This window comes from Grampus griseus (genome assembly GCF_964374135.1).
Source record: "Grampus griseus genome assembly, chromosome: 10".
In the NCBI taxonomy this organism is placed as follows: Eukaryota; Metazoa; Chordata; class Mammalia; order Artiodactyla; family Delphinidae; genus Grampus; species Grampus griseus.
This window is the reverse complement of record NC_139004.1, coordinates 21,491,824-21,518,909: the sequence shown is the minus strand read 5'-3', so window position 1 is coordinate 21,518,909 and position 27,086 is coordinate 21,491,824. Positions and strand designations below refer to the sequence as shown.

The window sequence follows — 27,086 nt, the reverse complement described above, 5'->3', positions numbered from 1 at the left end:
ACACTTGGTCTGAGGATGAAAGGAAGTCGGGAAATAGAGGAAAGTGTAGGGATTCCAGCAGAAAATGAGCGTCACCAAATTCATGGCTTGTGGTGTGTGCAGGCAAATGAGAAAAAGTTCGATACTGGCAAATAAGGCAGAGTGATCGCAAGAGAGGAAGAGCCAGAGGGATTTCTAGGCCAGTCCTTTGGTTTCAATGCTTTATATATACTAATGACTTCCAAATCTTATGTCCATCCCAGACTTATCTCAAGTTCAGACATACACATACATCTACTTTCTGATATTCTTGTAGATCTCCGGCGAATTCAAAATGTATATCCCAGACTGAACATCATCACTACTTTCCCAGTGAATCTTATCTTAGTACTTGGCATCACCATCTACCCATTAGCATGAGCCAAAATGGTCTGGCGTCTTGAGTATTCATTTTTGTGAGCCATTACTATAGCAAAAATCCAAGTTCCTTGTATGGAATGATGAAATTATGTTGAAATTCCAGAAAAGCTTAGGTAGAAGGATAACACTACCGGAGTTCAGCACTTAGTTTAGAGACATGGAATATTTGTATCCACATAATTAGAAATGTACACATAACTAGGACTGCTCATTTCCCCTGAATAAATCTTCAAATAATGAGGACTGAAAGATTACTTGGGGAAGCAATATACTGACTGCATATATTCAGGGGAGGGTGCCCTACCCAGCCAGCAGAAAGGGCCATCTCTGTTGTGGGCCCCTCTTGACTTAATATCTCAGTTCCCCAAGCTAGAAGGCCCTGTTTACACACTCAAGAATACCAATCTGATTAGAAATTGGCCTTAGATGTGCCCGGGGAGGGGGTGGGGGACGACTGCTTCCCATGAAATCTTTTTTCCCATAGGAAGGCTGATTCCTGGGAGGGGACACTCTATTTTTTGCTTAAGGTGTTAATCCAAGTAGAAAGCATTAGATCATTTTAACTTGGTAAAATATTAGCATCACCCTAAATCCCATGTGGAAATCATAGGTCCTACATTTCACAAGCCCCCTCAGAAAAGGAATGGGCATGATTACATCTGCCAGTCTAATCGTAGCAGTAGTGTTTTCTAACTAAAAGAGAAATTAGGAATGTAAGAAAGATCTAACCACTTGTTTTACTACATTGGGAGACGGAAATAATACATACACCTGGTACTTAGAAAATCACAATGTATAAAGTTCACCTGTCTCCCACAAGCAAAGCTAGTAGCAGTAATTAGCAGGGAAACAGTCCTTTTTCAGTGTGCATGTAGGCGGCTCTGAAAAGAGCCTTTTGGGGTGGATGGGAGACCTTCACGCTCACGCCCTCTCCCCGCGGATGCGGCGGGCAAGCTGGATGTCCTTAGGCATGATGGTGACGCGCTTGGCGTGGATGGCACACAGGTTGGTGTCCTCGAAGAGTCCCACCAGATAGGCCTCGCACGCCTCCTGCAGCGCCATCACGGCAGAACTCTGGAAGCGCAGGTCGGTCTTGAAGTCCTGCGCGATCTCGCGCACCAGGCGCTGGAACGGCAGCTTGCGGATCAGCAGCTCCGTGGACTTCTGGTAGCGGCGGATCTCGCGCAGGGCCACCGTGCCGGGCCGGTAGCGGTGCGGCTTCTTCACGCCGCCCGTGGCCGGCGCGCTCTTGCGGGCCGCCTTGGTGGCCAGCTGCTTACGTGGCGCCTTGCCGCCGGTGGACTTGCGAGCGGTCTGCTTAGTGCGAGCCATGACTAGATGGTTCAGCTAGCATAAAGGCGCGCCCTAGCCACCTATTTATAGCGAGAGTCACAAGCTGATTGGACAAAAGGAGACCAGGACTATCCAACCGGTAACCGGACTGGTTAGGACTCGAAAATTTTATTTGTTGTTCCCCCAATCCTCCGACAGTGTCAGTTATCTGTGACCTCAATTTTTTTTCATTTTTCCTGTAAAGTTGTTTGCTCTGTAACAGCAATTTCCAGTAGAAATAAATACAAGCTACATAAGAAACAGAAACTTTTCTAGCAACATTAGAACAAAATAAAAACAGAAGAAATTGTTTTTAATAGTATTCTGTTTAACCTCATATATCTAAAATATTCATTTCAACATGTAATCAATATAATTGTTAGATATTTCACATTAATTTTTTTTATTTTGCAGTTTGAAATCCAGTGTGTATATTACATGTCTACTGCTTTGTTCAAACGAGCCACATATCCAGTGATCAGTGGCCACAATTGGTTAATAGTAGCACTGTACCATCACCCCTCAGCTTTCCTTCAAACACGAATTTTAAGAACTTAAAAATTTTTTTCAGTAAGTACAATCTGATTTGCATGTGAGGAATTAAAGGGTTAATAACTTCATAGGGAAACTCATCCTTACATGAACTTCTTTTCATTGTTAGTTAATATAAAACAATTCCATTGCAGCACAATTTATTTTTCTATTTTAGGAATGTAATTCCTTTGTTTTCAAAGAATCTAATTCCCCACCAGTAACCTATGTTTACCGCAAGCTACACACCCCTTGGGTTTGCATCTACATCCAATAGTTCCTTAGCAACTGGCAGAACCTTAGGAGCGCCTCCTTGCCTGGCATCTGATACATCTGATCCTCCCCCTCCCCCCAGGGCCTAGAAATTACCAAGGCAAGCTTTTTTTTTTTAAGGAAAAAATGATCTAATCCCATCAGTACAAGGTCTTTTAACAATAAAAAGACTAAGAAAACGGTATTTTAAACTAGAACTTAGCATTTTTATCCTGAAACGAATGATCATCGACTTATATAGACATCTGTTTGTATGGATGGGTGCGAGGGAGCTTGGAAAATACTTGAGAACCCAATAATAAACAATGAGTATAATTGTCAGGCACCTCAGCTAACTTTTCCAATAAGAAGCCTGAGTATTTAAATATTCCTTAATCAGCAATATAAAAGGTAATGTACACTGATGTGAAATTAGGTCTTTCTCAGATATCTTACGGCTCCAAAAATGGCCTTTGACCTAAGATACAGGTTTGGTTTGATCCCTGAACATTCAGGATGTCTAGAACCCAGAAAACAAAGATGTCTTAAAACTGCCACAAAAAGGCACATTGACCTTCCACCAGAAGTTTGTGCTTTCCAGAGGTTCATGATGCGTAGAGGTGAAGGTGACAATACTTAAGAATGACTCACTCCACATAACCCCTCAAATCTGCCAATGGTGTTGAATCAAAGTTTGTAGGTTATTTCACACACTTTAACATGGAGTGGAAATCACTTCCTAACACAAGTTTTGAGGTTGGTATAATTCACCTATAATGGTCCTAAGTATTATCTAGAGTATAAGCTTTATAAACCTAGTGCTCAGTTCTTCCCAGAAAACTGTAGGTGGCTCTGAAAAGAGCCTTTGGTTTGATTGCGAAACTTGAGCTGCATTAAACTAATCCAGACTTCTATTTGCCTTTGGCCTTGTGGTGGCTCTCAGTCTTCTTGGGCAGCAGCACGGCCTGGATGTTGGGCAGGACCCCACCCTGCGCGATGGTGACTTTGCCTAGCAGCTTGTTGAGCTCCTCGTCGTTGCGGATGGCCAGCTGCAGGTGGCGCGGGATGATGCGCGTCTTCTTGTTGTCGCGGGCCGCGTTACCCGCCAGCTCCAGGATCTCGGCCGTCAGGTACTCCAGCACCGCCGCCAGGTACACCGGCGCGCCGGCCCCGACCCGCTCGGCGTAGTTGCCCTTACGGAGCAGGCGGTGCACTCGGCCCACGGGAAACTGGAGCCCGGCCCGCGAAGAGCGAGTCTTAGCCTTGGCGCGAGCCTTGCCCCCTTGTTTGCCTCGTCCGGACATGGCTCGGGATCAACAACGGCTATCAAAGATAAGAAGCAAAAACTTAAAAACGCATATTTTATAGGCCCTGCTAGGCGCGAAAAGGAAGCGGTACGATTGGCTAACATTTTACTTTCATTTAGGCCAATGGAAACGCCACTATGCAGGATGCCTACCTTGACTGGGCAAAAATTGAGCTATGACGTCACTGGAGAAAATCACCAATCACCAGCCACCTTTATCCCACCTCATTTGCATAAACCCTTGTTGTTAAAGAAGCGCCTTTTACTTTCCTGGTCCTTTGTTTCATTTCGATCGCAGTACTTTAGCATGCCTTAGCCTGCGACGTCCACTCCTGCCCCAAAGAAGGGCTCCAAGAAGGCGGTGACTAAGGCGCAGAAGGATGGCAAGAAGCGCAAACGCAGCCGCAAGGACAGCTACTCCGTGTACGTGTACAAGGTGCTGAAGCAGGTCCATCCGGACAATGGCATCTCGTCCAAGGACATGGGCATCATGAATTCGTTCGTTAACGACATCTTCGAGCGCATCGCGGGCGAGGCGTCGCGCCTGGCGCATTGCGCTCGACCATTACATCCAGGGAGATCCAGACGGCCGTTCGCCTGCTGCTGCCTGGAAAGCTGGCCAAGCATGCAGTGTCTGAGGGCACCAAGGCTGTCACCAAGTATACCAGCTCCAAGTAAATGTGTTTATAGGCGTTACCAAACCCAAAGGCTCTTTTCAGAGCTACTTAACACTTCTCAAGAAAGCTGGGGCGCCTTGCCTGTCATTTCCGTGCGGGGGGTGGGGGAAGGTGGCGGGGAGAGAGAAGGAGGAGGTGTCTTTGCTGGATTTGGGTAATATTTGAAGAGGTGACGTTTAACCCAAATTTGGTGTTAATCTGACAAATGTTCAGACAAGGAAGTGCATTTTGGCGAGCACTTCTGGTGTCAACACTATGTTCTTTGATTCATCTAGCCCGTCTCCCCAGGTTTTGACTGGACAGACAATACCTGAAAACCTCGAGAACAACAATGACAACGCCAGGGAAATCCAGGAAGTCACTGGACTGGTTCCCTTTAGATACTAGTTTAATTTCACAGTTAGGAAGCCCCAGGTTAAAATGTTTGCAGTTTAGCCCATTCTATAAGTGCGCCTGGGAGCCTGTAAGCATTGTGAATGGAAGCCATTTTTACGTGTACAGGAACTCCACACCCATTCACTGCATAGCCTTTTTTCTCGTATCACTTTGCAGCAGACCACGATGCCGTACACTAGTGCAGGAACAAAGGAACAAGACTTCAGCTGCAATACGTGATCTGAACAGATAACTCCTTAAAAGAAAAGATAGGTACCCCTGAAAAAAGCTTTTACAATTGAAAACAGCAATACTGCAATCAGCCGCCAAAGCCATAGTGGGTGTGTCCCTGGAGCTTGAGAGAACAAAGTCTACAGCGGTGACCGTCTTGCGCTTGGCACGCTGGTTATGGCGTCATGGTCACATTTCATAGTAAGACCTTCAGCACACCGCGTGTCTGTAGATGAGACCGGAGATGCACTTGACTCCACCGCGGCAGGCCGGGCGCCGGATGGCGGGCCTGGTGATACCCTGGATGTTGGCACACAGGACCTTACCGTGGCTCTTAGCACCACCATTAACCCTAGCCCCTCCCCGCCTTGCCGTGGCCTTGCCATGTTGAGAGTACAGATAAATCGAAACTCTAAAGACAACAGTGGAAAAAAGGTGTACTCAAGGCTGCATAGATCTATATCTAAGGAATATGCAACAATGTCTAATGTTTGGACTTCCTAGGAGATCTCTTACAAATCAAATGAGACTCCCACATTTTTATTAACTGAGAACAGACAACTCGGTAGTAGTTTTGAACACCGGCAGAGAATTCCATATTAGGCAGGAGAAAGAGAATCTGACAACTCTTTAGATCACATTCTTTTGACTACTTTTATGAAGGAGGATTGGAACTGTAATTTCAGGGTAGAGGAACATCTTACTTTTTTGAGAATCATTGATTATAGACTTTCATTTTTAAGGTTAGGTTCTGAAATTTAAGTAGTTAATATTATAAGAAAGAGCAGGCCTGAGTTCATATTTTACATGAAAAACAGAAAAAAGACTGCAGAGGATTTTATCCTTCAAAAGGGCTTTATCTTCCACCATCCAGGAAGTCCTCTCTACTGTACAGATTGGCTTATTGTCAATAATAAGGGTATTCTTTGTTTTTTGTTATTTTCATATGTTTAGTAGGTACATTCCTCACCTTCGTTCGTGCAAGTTTTTTAATAAATTTGTTTTCTATAACCTCATATTCTTCTATGAGAACCTACTATTTAGTCTGTCTCAGCAGGTTTATAAGACAGAAGTTGTAACAGAGATGCGAGAATCCATAGAGCGTAAGGAGGGCCTGCTTTCCTTTCCAGTGTTTCTATGAGCCTTAGTTGTTATAAACTGGAAGTAACAATGCAATGCTTCAAGCTGGGACTTTATTAGGATTCTTACATCTGAGGAATATATTCACGATAACAAAACTCACAAGAGATGCTCATCAAACTAGAATTCACTATATTAGTTGTAATGAGAAGTATGCCTGGCCTGACTGACCAATTTATTGGTCACAAATTGCTTGAGTAAGTCAAGAAAGTAAATGAAGTAGCCTGATTCCTAAGGAACATTTTCATAAATCTTTAACAGTACTATAACTTCTCTCTCTTTATTCTTGGTATAATTGTATCTTAAACAGTCACACTTGCAATTTAGCATGAATTGATTGTCTCCCTGGAGGATTTTGAGGTAGAGGTCACCAACAATCCTCACACCTCACCTTTCCTTTGCTCAGATCCTAGCATTCCATCTCAACTCCCGTGCACATATCTGTCATTAAATTGTTGGAGTTTCACTTTTATATCATTTTACATTTGACTGCATGATTTCTTAATATCTGAGAAACATTAGAGATTTGGAAGTGCTTTCAAAGAACCTCATCCATCTATTCCTGCTCCTGTTATGACCAGGTTCTATTTCTGTACCCTTTCTTCAACTTCTGGGAAAGAACCCCACGTAGGGTTTATAAAACTGAATTCCCAGATGAGAGCCCCCAAAGATGCACTTACATATGGGAGAGGTTAGCACCCTTCAGGCTCTCAAATGTGTTGATTTAGAAACTCAATATCTGTGTGTACAAAAAAAGATTACAGACTTAGAATTTTAAAACAAAACTTTGTCATTTATAAAACTGTGCTGCAGGAAGAAAGGGAAAGGGGGGTGAGAAGGAGACCTGCAAGCTTAACCAAGCAGAGGTCCAACCAACCTCTCATTTAGTGGCCCCCAGGTATTCCTCTCCCTCTCCATGCAATGAAGGTAGGAGTTAGAACTCTTAGATACCAAGACCATGTTTCCTTGGCAAAACAAGACAAAACAAAACAAAATACCAGAAAATGGATGATCTGAGGTCACCGAGGGGTGACTTCACTACCACAAAGAGGCAAATGCCATTCTGGTCACTGTGCGGATCACAGACAAGTCAGTGAAGCTCGTACCAGTTTCCTTATCCGCAAAACAGGGGTAGAAAGCCAGCCCAGTTTCATCAAAAAGTTGTTTGGATCGAATAAAACAATATATGTATCAGGGAAATAATTAAGCATCATACAATAAGGGAAGAAGAATTATATAGAAAGTATTGCCAATTCCAGTTATAAATCAGGCATATCATTGTAGAGCCAATGATTTTATGTGACCCAATCAGCCAGCAAAAGGTAAATTAATTTATTTCATTGTCAAGTATTTGTTAAGCACCTATGATTATGTGACAAGCACTATGCTAGTATGGAGGATACACAGTGAAAAAAAGCCTGTGAAAGTTTCTTGGGAAAAAAAAGCCTGTGAAAGGGGAAAAAAAAAGCCTGTGAAAGTTCCTGCTCATGTGACACTTTGAGGGGAGGGGTAAGCTAGGCAATAAAAAAATAAATTAATAAAATTCTTAATATATCAGCTCCTTAGTAAGTGATTTGGATAAAACTAAAGCAGGAAAGGGGATAGGAAGTTGGGGATCTCAATTTTAAGGAGGGTATGCAGACAAGGCGTCGTGGAGGAGTCATTGGCATAAAGTGCTGAGTCACTACCTGGGGAAATCTGTTCCAGGCAAAAGGAACAAGTAACCAAGTCAGGTACTTAGTGTGTTCTGGGAACTGCAAGAGGCCGTTGTGGCTGGGGAAAGGGAGCTATGGGGTGAGCAGTTTTGAGCTTCTTGTGTCTTTTTCTCCTAGTCCAACTTAATTTCTGCACAGAGCCTTGGCAGCCTGCATGTTCTCTAAATAGCTGCTGAAAAAAATGCCCTGCAAAGCAAGACGAGATGGTGCCACCTCTGCAAGGCTCTAGATCCAGGAAAGCAAACAGTATTATTGCAAAACCATACCGAAAGAGGTGAATTCCAACAAAGGAGTCTTGTTCTCAGCCATACCCCAGCACCAAGTGCAGAGCCTGGAATGTAGACTCAGTGAATGACACCCCAACAAATGTTTTTTTACAGCTTAATATAATAACCATACATAGCACTTAGATGGTGTCTTTAGGGGAGTTTTCTTATCTCTAATCATCCCACTCTCACAAAACTCCACACAAGCCCAACAATTTTGTAAACAATCATCATTTTTGAAAACATATGACAAACTTAAATAGCCCCATAAGAAGACACTGACGTTCACTAAAGCATTACTTATAGTGGCAAAAAATCGGGGACACTCCTACTGAGTAAAACTAAGGGAGTAGATCAGGAAAATTCCTGTTTCTAGAGTTGTTCAGGTTACTGTTACTGCATAGTAAGCAGCCCAAGCTCGGTGGCACAAAACATTGTATTATGTGCATGGATTCTGTGATCAGGAATTAGGGCAGAGCACAGCAGGAATGGCTGTCTGCTCCAAAATGTCCGGGGCTCCAGGTGGAGGGTCACTGACTTGTGATTCTTGGGACAGCCGCTGAGGGCTGGAATCGTCTGGAAGCATCTTCACCCACATGTCTGGCAACTGACACTGGCTGTGGGCTGGGACTGTCTGCGAGAGCACTTTTATGTGGTCTGGCTTCCTAACTGTGTGGTGGCCCAGAATGTTCAGACTTCTCATATATTCCAGAAGTGAGTCTCCCAGGACACTTAACCAGAAGCTGTGACTTCCCATCTTAGGATAAAAGTCAAAATCCTAACCAGGTCCCACACAGCATTGTCAGTTGTATATAAGATGATTAAGTGGGAGGTACAAAGCTGGAAGCAGGGATTTCACCCTTAGAAAAGGTCCCTGAAAACCCAGATGAAAATGTTTTTTTTTTACAAAAGTTGAGGAGTCCTAACGATAATTCTTGGGTATAGGACTGTCCTGAGCACAGCTGGACTTCCAGCATCTCTGGCCCTGTTCTGTCAACGCCAGTTGTGCCCTGAGCCATTGAGACAACCAAAACACCCACACGTTTTCAAAATGCCCCTCCAGGAGGCGGTACAGTTTTGTTGGTGGGGTGGGGGGAACACGTTGTTTAAAATTTACTAGTTGGGATCCGGTGCCTAAAAGATGGATATTTGTCACAAGAGATACCTTTCCAAAATTATTCCTTGTGGGCCCCATGGTGTAATGGTTAGCACTCTGGACTTTGAATCCAGCGATCCGAGTTCAAATCTCGGTGGGACCTTACTGAATGTTCTCGTTTTCATTTTTATTTTTGCAATCTCGTCCCTTAAAACCAGCATTTCCCCCTGTAATCCAGCCCACCACACGTCAGTTATAATGAGCAATAGTATCTTGGTCAAGCTTCGGAAATCGGAGCCCACCGGCTGCTGGAGCGAAGCTGTATGCAGAAACCAGCGCCGCGGGGAGCAGCCGCCAATCCTGTTACCTGTGCCCAGGTCCGGGCGCGGAGGGGCTGTCTCTCGACTGTCTCCCCTCGCTTTATTCCTAGAAAGGAATCTATGTACGCATGCAAACGGACTTTCTGTTTTTAAAAGAATGGCCACATTACCCTAAAACTGGAAAAGGAAGTCTAAACCGAGACGTGATAAATATCTGATTAGCAGCTGCTTTCCCTCGCGGCTTTGCTCTTCACTGAGCTTTCTCAGAGGGTGGCATCCGAGCCCACACAGGCAGAGCACGATGCATTAGCAGTCCCGGGCCTTAACCACTTTCACGCCACCTCGACCCATCTTAGCTGCAAATTCCTTAGATTCTTTCTTAGACTTATGTTAGTAATACTTCTGCACTTCGATTACGTTGATCCGTGTGGTACAGTTCTTCAAACTGCAGGTAGCAACCCATGAATGAGCAGCCCTTGTTGTCACCTTTGAGAATCCTAAGACAGGACAAGTTCTTTTCACTTTGCTCGGGCAGTTTTCCACATTTTAATGATTGCTGACCTAACCTGCCCACATCTCCAACCTCATTTGTCACCGTTCCTGTCACACACTTACCTCCAAATTAGCTTCTAGCCACAAGCCACGATAAAATTATTTCTATTCTTCCTTTTTTTTTCCTCTCCACATTTTCTACCAGCAAAACTTTTTTGCCCTCCCATTTCCCCTCATGTTATGAGGTCTGATTCTCTACTCATTCCTCAAATATTAACTTAGTCCTTTCAGCCCTTCTTACTGAGGACTTCATTGACTCCCTTCCTCTAGGCTTTCGTGCCCCATCTGTTTCCTCAGCACCGGAATGTCCCCTTCTCCTACCACCTCACGTTTTAATTGCTTGTTTGATAAGCCCTCCCTCCTGCTCTAGACAGCAAGGTCTCCTAGGGGAGAGACCAGTACTGTGGCCTTGTTCACCTTTCAGTTCTCAGTCCCACAGTCCCTGTTTCCTGTTAGGAGTTCAAAAATACTTGCTGAGTGCAGGGAGTTCTCTGGTTCCTAGTGGTTAGGATTCCGGGCTTTCCCTGTTCGGGGAACTGAGATCCCACAAGATGCATGGCCAACAAAACAAAACAAACAAACAAAAAACAAGTTGCTGAGTGCATAAAGTTTTTACCTAATCTGGTTTGATCATCCCAGAACCCAGGACAGTTCATGTCCACGCTTGGTTCCAAATCTGTCTGCTCCACTTCTTCCCAGATTTCTTCTCACTCTTTTCCTTCAATGATCCCAAGTCTACAGTGACTCTAAGAACAAGTCTTTGCCCAAGACTGGAGCAGAAGCCTCCCTGAAGGTGAATGTCAACCATGACTCTGTCTTAATGAGACCACAGCGGTAGCTAAAGTTGGGTGGGGGGATGTGTAATTTGAGCACTGAATTTTGCACTTTTGAATGAGAGTTTGAAAAGAAAGTCTCCTTTGACTACATTCGTGCCCTGTCTTCCTGAAGTCTGTATGTGCCTAGTTTCGGTTACCTATTGGCTGTAGGGAGGCCAGTGCCTGCCATGGGCTTAGCCTCTGGAAAGCACTAATTACACATTTGTCCTTCAGCTGAAGATTTTTGAGCGCTGCACCGAAAGCTAGGATTTAGGCTGAAGGTGTTCTGAGGTTTCTGAGGGTGCAGGAAAGAGACAGACCTTAACCTCTGAACGCTGCACTTGTTTGTCCCCTACTCAGAAGGGTTTGTCCCCTACTCAGAAGGGTTTCACTTGCTGCTCTCATCACAGTTTGCCTGGGGGCAAGAGTCTGGGAAAGCTGTAGGATGTGGCCCTGGAGAAGCACAGATGCTTTTCTCTGCTAGACGGGGAGCCACTGCTGCACAAGTCACAGGCACCTTCCTGCACGTGGTGCACTTTTGTTAACATATCGGGAACCGCGCAGGGTCAAGGCCATTGGGACTATTCTTCCCTGTGGCGTTGGAAAATGTAATTGAACTGGTGTATTCGTCGCTGACCGGTTATGTCGAGGAAAGAGGAATCTACTGCTTTCCCCGCACAGGTTTAAAAGCATCTCCTTTGTAAGGTCATTTTTCTTGAATCTGCCAGGTTTCGACAGTTTAGAATCTCCAGTGGAGGATGTTTACCCTCTCTCCTGAGGGTTTCCTACCCACTCTATGCAAAAAATGAACCGTCCTTGGCCATTCTCCACCTCTTCTAAGCTTGAGGAAAACTCCAACCCAGCTTTCCAGAAAAGAACCAATTTAAGATTTTTCCAGTAAAAGCCACCCTGAAAAAATCCTTCTGCAAGGGAATCCTGCAAGAAGCCTGGTGTTTACAGGGATACTTACAGGGTTGTGGAGTTTTTTGTTGGTTTGTTTGGGGTATTTGGTGGGGTTTTGTTTGGGGCGGGGAGGGAGGGCTTGCGCTTTATAGTCTGTGTCCACAAGAGGGCGCGCCGTCCTCGAAGCCCGCCTCCAGCGTATCTTCGCTTAAAATCTGAAATCCTGGAAATATATTTGGAGCAAAACTGGACTCCCCTACACCACTAAAGAATTTGCTAGGCACTCACTCCTAAACTTGCGCAGGATATCGTCGCGCTCTGAGCCAGCGAAAAGCCAGCGCAGGAAACTTGTGAAGATACTGGATTAGGATGCGACTCAGAACATTCACCAAGACCCATCACAGAAACTGATTTGTCTTGTGGGTTTTCACAAAGTGTGGGCGCCTATGTGTGTGCGGGAAATAGATGTGACAGGCGGGGCGGGAATTTTCTTTGTGCCCTTTTGGGAGTCTCCTCTGCTCATATTTCCCGTTGGTGGAAGGGGAGCAGGAGGGCCGTGGGGCTGGACTCGGTCCTAGGAAAACTCCCGAGCGCTTCTCCTTTCTGCTTCCCCCGCATCGCCCCCCAACTCTGAGTTGTGTTCCCAGGACTGCAGGGATCCCTCCTCCAGCCGCGTCTTCCAAGCATGTTTATTTCAGTTTTTTCTTAAACACCAATGTCTCCTCTGCTACTTTGGTAAATCTTTCCATAACGCGTCCGTAAAAGATTATCATCCTAAAAAAAGACGAATTTTCGTAAAAGCAACAGGATCCAATAAAGTAGGGTGAAAGACACCAGGTCTCTGCCTCAGTTTCTTCACCTGTAAAGCGATAATGCCTCCCATCTCACAGGGCGATTGTGAGCCTTGGGTGAAGTAATAGTACAGTCACAAAACCGAGCACTCTGTGGGATGGATGCAGGCATGTGACAGGTAAGCGTCCATGAATTAATCCTAGAGGAAGAAAAGCAAAATGTGCTTATACCTTTCAGATAACCAGATAAAGGGACTTAGGGAGGAAGAACTATATCATCAAAGAATTTAGCAAACACTAAGTGAAAACAGGCCCCACGGTGTAATGGTTAGCACTCTGGACTCTAAATCCAGCGATCCAAGTTCAAATCTCGCTGTGGACCTGAGGTTTACCTGGTTATCCATCTCTCTGCAAATTTCTGATAATTCTGCTATTTCTACGGAAGCTTTCCCATTCCAGCTCCTAGAAATTTTCATCCGCAGACACATGAGCTAACTTGGGGGAAAAAGTCCTGTCCCTTTCATTAGGTTCAAATACAATTTTACTCTTCATATACTAAATACTTCTCAAAAATACTTTGAGATACTTTTTATTGATCACATGTTACTATTAAACTTGAAAACAACTCAAACTGGGGGCGAGGCGGGGGGAGATTCTTAAAATTCGAAGACACTCATTGGAAATAACTAAATATCATATCTCATTTTTAATATATTTTTCTGTTTCGGAGTAGTATAATAATCAGTCACAGCCTTTAAGCATAAAAAATGCAATATATGGGGATAAAATTCCATGACAGCTATAGAACAGAAATGCCTTTGAAAGAGAAAAATAACTCATGAACATTTTTCGACTGTTAGATAAAAGTATACCAAGTACATTTTTAAAGGATGCTAGGGTATATCAAATTGCTCTTAGGTTCCAATGGAAAAAAATCAATGATGGATTGGACTCTTTTAATGTTCAAATCTTACCATATACTGGCAATTACATTCTTTAGAATGATTTAAATTTATTAAGAAACATTTTAGAAGACCACTGGAAAGCAGTGTGTAAGAGCATCAAAATATTTGGCAATTCATAGACTAAGGAATTAAGATAGCATGAAGACACTGTCCTTGGTTAAAACAATGAAGTGATAGACCAAAGCAGCCCCCTCACCATCATCTCATTCTCAGACTCATTCATTTCTAATTTTCAGGTGGATTTTTTTCTTCTGTGAATTTCCCATTTGTGTACATCTGATTTAAGATAGCTTATTATGATTTTGTAGGCTTTCATCAAAGCATATTTTTATTAAGCCTTTGTTGCTCAAACTTTTCCTATGCAATAGTTTCCAAGTAAATATTTTTCTTCTGAGTTCTTTTATTATTTGCAACTACATGTTTTATTATTTTATATTTTGTATTTAAGTCACTAATCTATCTGGAACTTGATTTATTACTGGCTGAGAGGTAAATGTCCATCTTTGTTTTCTCCAATAGGCAAAGTTAGTTATAGCGTCACAATTATTTTAAAATCAATTTTGCCTACCTACTAAATTGAAGTATCAACTTTGTCATTTACTAATTTCTACATATCCTTGTATCCATTTTTAAATTTATCTGTTTCCCTCTATGTATATACTTATGACAGTGCTAGGATCTTCTGATTAGATTTTCTTTTAATACATTTTACTGCCCATAGAGCATTCTTCCCCTAGGCTATTTGACATTTTCAGCTGCAGGGGAATAAGAAGATAAAGAGCAGGAGGTTGGAGATTTAAATAATGTTTCAGTTTGTCATTTCAAGCTCCTGGTAAAGAATTGAGAACAAATTGAGATGAACTGACATATGAACCAGTTAGCCTGGGGTAGAGCACAACAGAGTAGATCAAAAACAGCCATGTTACAATAGAATGTATTTTTGTGGGGTAGGGGAATGAAAATACGAATTCAAATACAAAAGAGAAGATGTAGAATTTCAAATGTTAGAGAAAATTTATTTTTTTAAATAGATGATAGTCCATTTAAAAAATAATCACTATGGTATTTAGATTCATTTAGAAGAGTGATGGAACACATTTTGAAATGGCACAATTTACAATGTACTGGAAATCAGATTCTTTACAACTGTCTGAACTTATGTGAAATTTTTAGATGTTGATCTAAAATTGTACAGGGGGGTACATAATTTTTCAGAGGAGCATGCTTTCAAAGTTTGAAGACTACTACTTTAGAGCAGGAGTTCTTAACATGTGTAACACAGTGGCCACAAACAGACTTAGGAGTCAAGTCTTGCTGGTTGTGTGACATTGGGCAAGTGACTTAAATTCAGCTCAGTCTACTTATCTGTAAAATGGGGACAATAACAATACCCTATCTACAGAGATAAAGTTGTCAAACTTCAGCATACATCAGAATCGCCTGGAGGGTTTGCTAAAACAGACTGCTGGGCCCCACTCCCAGAGATTCTGCTTCAGGAGGTCTGGGGTCAGGCCCCCAAATCTGCATTTCTAACAAGTTTCCAGGTGATGCTAATGCTGCTGGCTCAGGGACCACACTTTGAGAACCTTTGGTCTATCTCATAAAGTCATTCATTGTGAGGATTAAAAACGTTAGTACATAAACATTCTTAGAACTCCACTGGCCCACAACAGGTGCTAATACATATTAGCCTATCAGTCAGGATTGGATTCACTGCAAACGAAAATTCTACTCCAGTGGGTTAAACAGAAAGGAGTTAGTATATGTCATTTAGCAAGAGGTCCTGAGGTCAGTCGTCCAGGGCTGGCGCCACTGTTCAAGAATGTCATGAAGTTCCGAGGCTCCCTCTATCTTCTTTGCTCAATTGTCTTTGTTCTGTGGCTTTTATCATCACACTTATAATAGTTGCTGTTCCTCCAGGAATCTTGTCTGAATTCCAGACAGGGAGAGAGAAGAGCAAAGGATACAGGGTAAAGAGTTGATGGAGCACGCCAGCCAAGTCACAGCCCCTCCCTTTATTTTTTAGAGAAGTCACTTGCATTTTAAAAATGTTTCCAGAAGTCCCCCACGAGCGACTTTCACTTGAATCTCAGTGGTCAGACCCAGCTCACATCCCACCCCAACTACAAGAGACAAGAAAGGGAAGGATTTTGGCTTTCTAGCTACCATGGTGGAGGAAATCAAAGGAGAAAGGAGTTTAGGATAAATAATATACAGCATCTGCCTAAAGGGTATCCACGAACACACAGAAACTCATGCAAAATATCAAATGTATGTGTATTTTTTTGAGGAGTCAGTCCACAGCTTTCATTAGATATTTAAAGATCAAAAAAATATGGCTCTCAAGCCCAAATTTCTTGACTCAAGCATCCAAATATTTTAAAAGGATGTCTACTCCTCTGCATGCTCCATCTCTCAGCCATCACATGAAATCGAAAAACCTGAGAGCATGGAAGCCTCTTAATTGCTCTCTCTCTTCCTTTTTTAAAAGATTCTACTGAACTTGTAAATGCCGCTTATGTTATTTAAATACCTGTTTATAAGTAGTCCTACAGGGTGTGCCTTGGGTTCTTGCGGTGTGCCTGTGTTTTAATGTGACTTCCCAAATAGATCATATACTTCTTTAAAAAAGGCTTCCTCGTATATTTTCTTCCTGTTTCATTTATATAAAGTTGCGGAACAAGGAGCATTAACTTAAGAATTAAGTTCTTCTGTCCTGAATTTCAGGCTGGCATTAATAACTGGAGATTTAGGTTCCCTGACAGAAGAAACTGGATGACTATTTAAAGAAGACAGGCAGGACTGGATTTATTTCTTTTCTAACTGTTTAAAACACTGAAGTCTGTACTTCGGGCACCTCTGCTTTAACTATCAAAACAGAGCAGCAGTTGACAAACTTATTTGGGGTTGCCATAAAACCATGTTAAATGTTATTATGAATGGTTTCCTTAAGGAATATGGATTCCTGGTGTCAAATGAGATATGAACTCTGGTCGGATATTTATTAGGTATTATGGGTTGAGTTGTATTCCCCCCAAATTCAAACATTTAGGTTCTAGCCCTCAGTACCTCAGAATGTGACCCTTATTTGGAGACAGGGTCTTTAAAGAAATAAAATGAGGAAAAGTTAAAGTGAGGTCATTAGGGTGGGCCCTAATCTAATATGACTGGTGTCTTTATAAAAAGAGGAAAGATGAACACAGTGACACAGAGGGAAGACAATGTGAAGAGACATAGAGAAAGGATGGCCATCTACAAGCGTAGAAAGGCCTGAAACAGATCTTTCCCTCACTGCCCTTCAGAGGGAATCAACCCTGCTGACACTTTGATTTTGGACTTCCAGACTCCAGAATTATGAGACAATATATTTCTGTTGGTTAAGCCATCCAGGTGTGGTACTTTGTTACCACAGCCCTAGCAGACTAGTACAGCAAGGATTCTCTGATGTTGTACAAAAGTTTTCTCTTATTCCTCACATTCAAAGACCACTTCCTTCTTTCTCCATGCAAGGACACGATTATATAAAGGCTGAGCTGTGGCCGAAAATTTGCCCATGCTTTTCATACTTACAAACACTTTCCTAAATATATGGCCCCTCTGATGTCAGAAAGAATATCCCAAGTTTTAGCTTAACACAGAGTGTGAGCAAAAGTGTTGTGGGCAACTTTCATTCTGTCATGTTGCTTAAAAGGAAGTTGCTTGGTCACAATATTTTCCTTCCCTTTCCTATAGGCTGTGATTTGGTTTTGCCCATGTGGACAAGGATAGTACTCTGGAGATCGCAGAGCAGCAAGAAAAGCACAGGCCACTGGAGAACTTTTTGGAGAAGAGCTTCCAGAAATTTCTGACTTGCCTTTCAGCAGGACATTCACATGATAAATAAATTTTCTATCCTACTTAAACCACTGTTACTTGTTCTTTGGGGTTCTAATCATATAAACAATCTAACAAATACATGAAAAAAAAAGAGAATAAAGGGCTGTTAACTGAGGAGGTGGCTAAAGTTTATACACACTTCCCTAGATTATTTCAAGAGTCTCTTAACTGATTTTACTGCTTGGGGTCTTGTGCCTGTCCAACACATTCTCCACATTCTGACTATAAAGTAATCTTTCTAAGATATAAATCTGGTTATGCTACTTCTCATTTAAAACCACTGCCTAGAGTTGTACTGTCCAATATGGTGGCCACTAGCCATATGGAGCTAAAAAAATTAATAAACATTCAATAAAATAAATTCAATAGTACTAGCCACATTTCAAGCATCCAATAGCCACAGGTAGCCAGTGACTACCATGGTGGACAACACCAATGTAGGACATTTCCACCATTATGCAAAGTTCTACTGGACAGCACTGGGCTACAAGATGCATGTCTAAGTCTCCTATAAAGTTCTTTCTCTCCAGACTTACCTGCTGTTGCTATACACGTTACCAGAGGTCAGCAGGCTGTTTCTCAGATCTGCACTGTTTACCATCCTGCTGCCTGGGAATTCTATCTTCACCTTGCCCATCTGGAAAACAAGAATTCATTTTTTAAGTGTTACCTTCTCTACACACATATACTAAAAAAAAAAAAAGCCAGAAGAATTGAACATGATTCAAGACTTATTTCTGAGCGTATCTTCTCTTTTATCTACCATCCCTGCAAAGAATAGCAGATGAAGGAGGTTCTTCAATTAAAAAAAAAAGAAATCACAACAAAAAAAACAACTTGATTAGAAAATGGAAAAAGAACTTGAACATTTCACCAAGGAAGATATACAAATGGCCAATAAGCACAGGAAAAGATGCTTAACATCGCTAATCATTACGCATATGCAAATCAAACCCACAATGATACTACCACCTCACACCCATGAGGATGGCTACTATCAAAAAACTCAGAAAATAACAAGTGTCGGCAAGGAGGAGAAGAAACTGGAATCCTTACATACTGTTGGTGGAATTGTAAAATGGAGCAGCCGCTATGGAAAACAGTATGAAGGTTTCTCAAAAAATTAAAAATAGAATTATATGATCTAGCCATTCCACTTGTGGGTACATACCCCAAAGAATTGAAAGCAGGGTCTCGTAGAAATATTTGTACACCCATGTGCAATAGCAGAATTATTCACAATCCAAAAGGTGGAAGCAATCCAAGTGCCCATCAGTGAACAAATGGATATACAAAATGTGGTATATACATACAATAGAATAATAGTCTTAAAAAGAAAAGAAATTCTGACACATGCCACCACAAGGGTGAAACCTGAGGGCAAATACATCCTCAACCATATCTTCAAACATCCCGGATTCTTATACTAAACAATGATCTTGCTTTTCTTTCTTTCTGTTGAAGAAATATCTGCTTAAACATAGAAAAATATTGCTGAGTGCCTCAGATTAGACAGCATAAAATGAGAACAGTCTTCTACTCTGTATTATCCAAGTGTTGGACCCTGCTGATAAATTTCATTCGGAGAACCTCTACACACAAATTAAGTGCTAGTTAGGCCCCAATGCTTCGACTAGACAGTGTCAGAAGAATGGTTTCTGCCCAGAAGAGTAAAGAGTGAGATGCACTTCTTCAATCTGACAGCACCTGAGTGGTTATTATCACCCGCTGCACACTAGCACTACCTAGGAAATTTAAAAGCTCTCTAGATGGTTCTAAAGTGAAGGCAGGCTGGCTGTGGAGACGTACTGTCTGATGACGAACACCCCCCCCCTTTACCATTACACAGCTCATATTTACTTGATACCCAGAATCATCAAACTGCACTCAACACAGTCGCAACATTTCTGCCTTGCGGGTAACAGTTTTCCACCAAGTATTATTACCCAGAGCATGCGGACTCTCCAGCACCTGTCGCTCAAGAGCCTGAATGCCTCCCTGCATGCGTCCGTCCCTCATAACCACACCCATAAATAGTGACTCGTTACCTATTACCATCCGCTAGGCCAGGCCACTTCCAGATGGACCGTATTGACGGCGAGTGTGCAGGCCTGCGCCATCTGCTCTCTGGCCAGAGGCGTCTCTGCAGAGTCGTCGACTCCGTTCCGCTCCCAAATCCGCGGAGGCTGTGTTGGGGTCCGGAGGCGAAGCGCCGGAGCTTACTTGCCTTCATCCCCCGCCCGCCCCGACACCTCCTGATTTTTGAAATCTGCTGCTTCTGACCAAGAATGTGCGCCATGGGGGCCAACTTTAGTCCCAGACTTAGGCCTCTCGACATTTGCCCAAGTCCCACCTTTGTCAGGTTGGAGGCTCCGAAGCCTAGCCCTTCTCAAGCCGCCTGGAAGAACCAGGCGGTGCTGCCTGGGCACGAGATTCACGGTGTTTGCTCCACAGTCCGCAGAGGCCCACTGACCGGAACACAAAACGACGAACTCTTCCGCCCTGGGGGTTGAATAAAGGATGGTTTACCTCCACTGACGTCATTTCCAGGTCCGCTCTAGGAACCTGGGAGGTTTCTGCGTCTCTGTGGTTATTTCTAGCTGTTAAAGCTTCACGTGCCTTTAACTCGGTCCTAGGCCTTGCCTTCTAAATGTGCTGGGAAGGTTTCACAGAGAAATTATTTGGGAAAAACTTCAAAAGTATATATGCAGGGTTTTCCTGGTGGCGCAGTGGTTGAGTAGTCCGCCTGCCGATGCAGGGGACATAGGTTCGTGCCCTGGTCCGGGAAGATCCCACATGCCGCGGAGCGGCTGGGCCCGTGAGCCATGGCCGCTGAGCCTGCGCGTCCGGAGCCTGTGCTCCGCAACGGGAGAGACCACAACAGTGAGAGGCCCGCGAACAGCAAAAAAAAAAAAAAAAAAAAAAAAAAAAGAATAGTACAATGAATTCGATGTTCATATCTCACACCTTCAACAATTATCAACTCACGGCAATCTTATTAACATATAACCCAACCCTCATTCCTCCAGACACGTGTCATTGGTAAATTTAACACAGCCTAGACTAAGATGAAACGAGTTAGACACTTGCCTCGGGCACAAAATTTAAGAGGCTGCCAAAAAGCTTAGCAATAGACACAAATAATATTTTAAAGCAATATTTTTAAATGAAAATTAATGCAAAAAATCCGTAATGAGTACAGTATGTTAAATAGAAAATCAGTATTACTGATTTTTCCTTCTGCTTAGCTCCTATATGACTGACACAATACTGAAACTAAAGTATCTCTAAAAGATAAGGATGCTTTTGAAAAACATAATCACAATATCCTTATCACATCTAAAAATAATAACAAAAATAAGATCAAGTGTCGAATCATTGTTCAAATTTCACCAGTTTTATATATTTTGTAAATATATTCTATAATATATATTATAAAAATCATACATATATACAAGATATATATATCATATCTATGTGTTTTACAAACAATTCATTGGACATATATATCTCAAGTTTTTTGAAACTATAGTTTCTCTCTTTCTCCTTTTCATGTGTTTGTAGAAGAAACCTGAGATTTTGTTTCCCAGGGACTTTTAAGAATGCACACATCAGAAAACTCAAGTCACTCGCTCCAGTGTAGGGGAGGGAAAATAATCTTTCCCTCTACCCTTCGAAATTCTCAGCTAGGTCCCCTGTAACAAAAGACAGATTAAGAGGAGAAAAATATACAAATGTATTTAAGTTTTTGTGATATGGGAGCCCTCATAAGGAAATGAAGACCCAAAGAAGCAGTTAAGAGTTGATGCATATATACTGAATCAGAAAAAGAGTAGTAACATTATGAAACCATGACAAGGCAAAGGGACTTGGGCTAGGTGAACTGACTAGGGAGATATAAGGGTTAATTTGTAAAGATTTCCCTCAGCCTCAGCTTTCCATCCTTAATAATAGGAATGTTACTTTTCTCAGAGTATAAGGAAGACATCTTTCACATGGAAATTTTATCTCCTACTTTAAAGAAAAAGAAGGAAAATTAGAGTGTTCTTCTTATAGCTGCTATTTTTCAACTGCCTTTAGCTCAAAATAATCCTTATGCCAAAATGGCATATTTGGGGCACTCTTCCACCCTTCACCAGCTTCAGTCTATTTCCTAATGGCAAAGCCCACAGATCAGCAAACCTACCTCACAACAGCAGACTTTGCAGCTGGACCACCTGACACTAGAGATTGTTCCAAGACTTATATGAGCAGGGAAAGCTAGAGTACTAGATCCTTTCCCTTACCAGCTTTCTTCAGCCACACTGGCCATCTGTCCCTACAGCATTGCAAGGTCACTTGGTTTTAGGGCCTTTGGAGTTGCTGTGCCTTCTCTTCCAGTGCTTTGCCTCAAATCATTCATGGCTGACTTTTTCCACATTCCCTTATCAGCTTGAAAGTGACCTCTGCAGAATGCCCTTCCCTGGCCACCCCATCTAAAATAGTTTTCCACCCAGTCTTCTCCATCATACCACCCTGTCTTATTTTCTCATAAGTATAATACACCTACCACTACTCAGAATTATCTTGATCCTTCATTTGTTTACTTGTTTGTCTCTCCCACTAGAATGAAAGCTCCATAAAAGCAAACTCTTTGCCTATTTTGTGCACAGATTGGAAACCTGTTGAGGTCACAGGTGAGTAACAAGGAGGGGCTTGAGGGAGAACTCTCTTAGCTAAAAGATATCTCTTAGATAAAAGATATCTCTTAGATATCTCTTAGATAAAAGTATCTAAGGTCCATTTGTTACCAATTCCATAGACATAGATCATCTGAAGCATTATGTTATCATCAAAGGTTTGGCGACAAACTTCCAACAGGCCTGGTCTGGGAAAGCTGTCTTGGGAAAGCTGATACCTGAGTATGAAGTTTATGTGAATGAAAGAGTAAGACAGTAGGAAAGAGGTAGGAATGCGAAGGTATCTCAGATAGTGGTAATGGTGGGTAATGATACTAGGATGGAGTAGTGGGGCAAAAAGAAAATCAAGGAATTTGGACAAGCATAGAGATATAAAAAGAGAAATAAGGATCATAATCAGTGGAATGGGTAAAGAGAAAAGATTATCATGGCTGTGGGACAGCACAGGAAAGAAAAGAGAGAAATCTGGTGTCTGTCAATCAGATAGATGAGTAAAACGATCAAGGTCCATGAAGGAGTAGGATCTGTAGGCTGATCTATAATGGGTAAGCCTCACTGTGCAAAAGCCAGCTAAAAAGTCAGAAGTCATTCACAGTGTTCCCAGTGTCAAGGCCTTCTCTTATACTCCATCAATTGCCTAAACTCCTTTAAGTTTTACTTTACCTCAAATATGGACCACAGCTTTTTTAACTGGATTTTTTTGGCCTTTATTTCCCACCATTTATCTTTACCACAACTGCAGCAGACAATGTTGATAGCTAATCAGTGTTCTCAGTTTCAGAAAATAGAATCCACTCTAATTAAGTAAAATTAAAAGGGATTTCTTATGAGTTTACAGAGTTTCTTGGAGACCAGAATCAAGTGTGGATACTACACTGTCAGAAGCACCCAGCCATGAAAATGCTTCGGTAGAAAGCTTACTGCTGCCACTTCTGGTTCCACAAAATCCTAGACTGTAGTTGCAGGTAAACTAAAATATCCCAACAACCACACACGTGTGAAAGGATTTCAATCTAAAATTGAACCAGAGGATATGAAATAGAGAATCTCACACATGCACCCTCAGAAGAATGGAAGATAAGAACTGAGGGACTGATTTCCCCTAAATGCCTGATTTACAGAAGACAGAGACTTATCTCCTGATCCATGGATAGCCGCTAATCTGGCTAGACTTCCCCCCCTTTACACTCCTTGCCCGTAAATACAGCCACCCCAAGCCCTCAACAGACCCACCCGTGGCTTGCTACATGTTGCGTTTCTTGAATTGCAATTCCTCTGCTATTCCCAAATAAACTCAATTTCTGGTCCTTTTAACTTGCCTCAGTTTACCTCTTTATTTAGACTGACATATGCCAGAAGAGCTATCCAGGCTTTATCTCACAATATTCATTTCTCCAAAGTCTCGCACGAGTACGTCTGCTCAGCCAAAGCTACGTGACACAGGGAATCCTAGTGACAAGGAGGTCTGAGAAATGTAGCTTTTAGTGCTGCAGGCCCAGTGTATTGAAGGCACACTACAACGGGGTGGCAGAGGTGTAGAGGAAGCCAGTCTATACTACTGGTCACAGTTGCTACCTCGTATCCATTTCACCCTTTTTCCTTCTTAATATAATTCTGATTTTGTTCAGATATGCACTACTCATGCACATAAACTGGATAACTCAGGAGATTCTACCCCCCTTTTAAGTTCCAGGGGCAATTCATGATTAGTCTATGATAAATATCTATGTCCTGAGCCTTTATAGGCGATTAATTTACAAATTTAGGTTTAAACCAGTGAGCAAAGGCGTTCCCTTGCTGGCTATTATCAGTTCAGAGGTAGGGAAGGGATCTAAATGGTCATAATCAAGCTTTCATGATTGTAAGAAGTTATGATTTCCTTTTGAATCATGAGCAAAGAAAACTGTCCAAGGTTGCCGCGGGGGCATCAAAGGCATGGCCCGTATGGGGATCGAACCCACGACCTTGGCGTTATTAGCACCACGCTCTAACCGGCTGAGCTAACAGGCCTGCATGCCCATTATGGCTCTTCGTTAATATTTTTAACAGCGTTGACTTCGTGGAATTTCTTTACCGTTAACAGGAATTTCATCAGTCGTATTTCCACCGGGCCCACTTTTCGTTAAAAGAGAAAGTAAAGAAGAAAGCTCTGTGTTGGTAAAGAATGAACCTTGTCTTTCAGGACATCCTTTCTTGGAACCAATGCAAATTCTTTTGTAACAAGTACAAAAACCACTTGTAATGAAAATGGCAAATTGAAACATTCGATTGTAAGGACTTTGATGTATTTGCATCTTTGAGACCACAGTAAAGGATGATAAGAGATGGGAAAAGAGTCTTCCAACCTGCAGACTCTTTGGGAATGAGAAGAATGCGTGGTTGGAAGGAATAAGAGCAGTATTTTTAAAGAACAACTAATTTAAAGCAATCCATCCATCCATCCCTGAGCAAAAATTAAAAGCTTCCTTCCACAAGGAAATAATGGAAATGTAATGCATATGACCTTGATAATGAGGCTGAGCTAGGAAAAAACTCATCGTGAAAAAGCTCTAAAATGAACCCAGGAAATAGTAATGAACAAAACTTTGCATGAACAAAAGAGGAACTAGATCTGAGGTGAGAAAAGTCAGCTGATTCTTAGGACAGGTGGAAAAGAATATACATTGAATTTGGGAATGAATGTAGTGTTGTGAGAATAAAATAGACCTGCTTTTTAAGGTTGATCCCAGAATTGCTATGCTATACTGCAGTTCTGGTTTTTCAACATTTACTATTTAGACATATGTACCATATGTCTAAATAAAACACACTATTTATGTGTTTTAAATGAATTAACATATTTAAACATAACAACTAACTTATGAGGTGGGTATTATAACCATGCTCATTTTACAAATAACCAATGACAGAATTTAGAATCAGCATTCTCATCATTTAGCTCTAGAGAACTTCCTTTTAACTAAGTCACTAAACTGCTTCTTAAAATCATGTTCATCATTTTGTTGCTGGATTACTATATTCTGAGGACCCTCCTATTCAAATAACCAAATTCATAGCATCTTGATTTATACCCCAGGGTATTAATTGGTTCAATTTTCAATTAATATTAATCTCACCACTAATATTGAATATGTAACATAGACCTGAAAACTCCTATCCCAGATAAGGAACTCTGAGCATCAGCCATGTGCACTGCATTATTATGGCAGGGTAATTCCTTCTAGGAATTTTACTCTATTATTTAGTAATTCACTTTCTCTTCTTGGTTCCCCAATAAGGAAAGGAGGTACATTGACAGCAAACACCCTAGAGATTGATTGATTTTTTTTCTCCCTCTTTGTTTTACTCTGAAGTTTTTTTCTTTTTATATTATACAATTATTTATAAAGGTTCATTGTAGAAAATTTAGAAGGTGTGGCTAAACAAAAAGAAAAAAATAAATATGGTCCATAAATTCCACCATCTGGAGGGAATTACTGGTCAGCACATTTGTTGAATGTCCTTTAATATATGTGTGTACACATTCTCGTTGAGTTTACACTTTTAAGGTCATATACATATATATATATATATATATATATATATATATATAAAATGTCAGACTTACAGAAGAAGTGCAAAAATAATACAAAGAACTCCTATATACTCTATACCCATTTTCAGTAATTGTTAACACATTTTCTACATTTGTTTGGTTTTTTGTTCTCTCTTCATATGTACTCATTTTTTCCCCCCTGAATCATTTGAGAGTTAGTTGCAGTGTATTTTTTTTAAGAGATCATATTCACGCGCACACAGTTTTTTGTACTCTAATTTGTCGATTAGCTATATTTCCTTCATATCTTTTCATGAAGGACAATAATTGCCATGCTGAAAAGTGAGAGAGATCAATAAATATTTGTTGAAATTATACCTAATTTTATTTGATTATTGAGCAGCTTGGGAGCCCATATTCAAACCTCTTTGAACATTATATGGCTTAAGAAAGTGCTTTATTTCACATTATAAGAGAAAATTATGGATATCATCTCCACCACCTCCTTCCTTGGGTTGGAAAAGCCTACACTTTGTACAATGGTTAAGAAGTTTGTAGAGTCAGTCAACTTCTGGCTGGCAGGACCAACTCATTTTAAAATAAACTCTGATTTGACAGTGTACAAAGTTGAAAGTGCAATTTGGGACATCCAATATATACTAAGAGAAAAATGCAAATGCAAAACAGTGAATAAATAATTATGCTATCTTTCGTGTGGAAAAACAAGAAAAAATAACAATCAATATACATGTTTACTTGTATATGCATAAAGAAAACCAATAAGGATAAACGAAAAATTAAGGACAGACTTTACCTATGCGAAGTGATGGAGAAAAGAGGGCTGGTGGAGGATAAGAATGGAAGTGAAACTTTCCAATGTATCTATTTTTAGTTTCTCCTTTTTTAAACATGTGATTGTCTTATTTATGCAATAAAAACAAAATTAAAAATGTTTAAAGTATGTATACCTTTCATGTTGGTATAAATGTGCAGAGTGTATAAAACAAAGATCTTTTGTCATTTTTTCTACTTAAGTTTTGGACAATTTTTCTTTCTATTTTTAAATCTTGTTTTCTTTAGACGGAACTGGGGAGTACAGAATGACCCAGAGGGAGCAATATGAAGAATGGGTGGTTTTACAATTTGTTTTCGGAGGAAGCAATCAAATAACCCAGTTTTTTCTCCAAGAAATAGTTTCCTTACAGGAAAACAAAACAAAATGAAATAAACAAAGAATGGCCCTCTGTTGTACCTTTCACCTGCAGGTTTCTGCTACTGTTGTGCTTTGTGAGTTGGAGAAGCGCCTGGAGCCTAGAAAAGGTACCAGGCC

The 27,086-nt window shown here is 41.5% G+C and overlaps 2 protein-coding genes, 1 long non-coding RNA gene and 1 pseudogene across 5 annotated transcripts; 1 reads left to right on the top strand and 3 right to left on the bottom strand.

The window, feature by feature from the left end:
* Positions 1-1,320: 1,320 nt before the first annotated feature.
* On the bottom strand, positions 1,321-1,731 carry H3C10 (H3 clustered histone 10; the record flags this gene model as incomplete). The annotated part of the gene is made up of 1 exon (XM_082663630.1): positions 1,321-1,731. One exon carries the CDS (start codon positions 1,729-1,731, stop codon positions 1,321-1,323), a length of 411 nt encoding a protein of 136 aa, XP_082519756.1.
* Positions 1,732-3,425: 1,694 nt separating this feature from the next.
* LOC309828312 (histone H2A type 1) lies at positions 3,426-3,818 on the bottom strand (the record flags this gene model as incomplete). Its single annotated transcript, XM_082663562.1, has 1 exon — positions 3,426-3,818. One exon carries the CDS (start codon positions 3,816-3,818, stop codon positions 3,426-3,428), a length of 393 nt encoding a protein of 130 aa, XP_082519688.1.
* Positions 3,819-3,958: 140 nt separating this feature from the next.
* LOC309829110 (histone H2B type 1-C/E/F/G/I-like) lies at positions 3,959-4,498 on the top strand (annotated as a pseudogene). Its single transcript has 2 exons — positions 3,959-3,982; positions 4,137-4,498. The product of its transcript is annotated as a histone H2B type 1-C/E/F/G/I-like (transcript).
* A 10,195-nt stretch (positions 4,499-14,693) lies between these two features.
* Positions 14,694-20,035, bottom strand: LOC309828917. 2 transcript variants are annotated; one of them, XR_014297367.1, is made up of 3 exons: positions 19,896-20,035; positions 18,079-18,179; positions 14,694-15,595 (listed from the first exon to the last, which is right to left on the bottom strand). It is a non-coding gene; the product is annotated as an uncharacterized lncRNA (long non-coding RNA). The 2 variants fall into 2 exon arrangements; XR_014297368.1 differs by having other exon boundaries at positions 19,591-20,025.
* Positions 20,036-27,086: the final 7,051 nt, after the last annotated feature.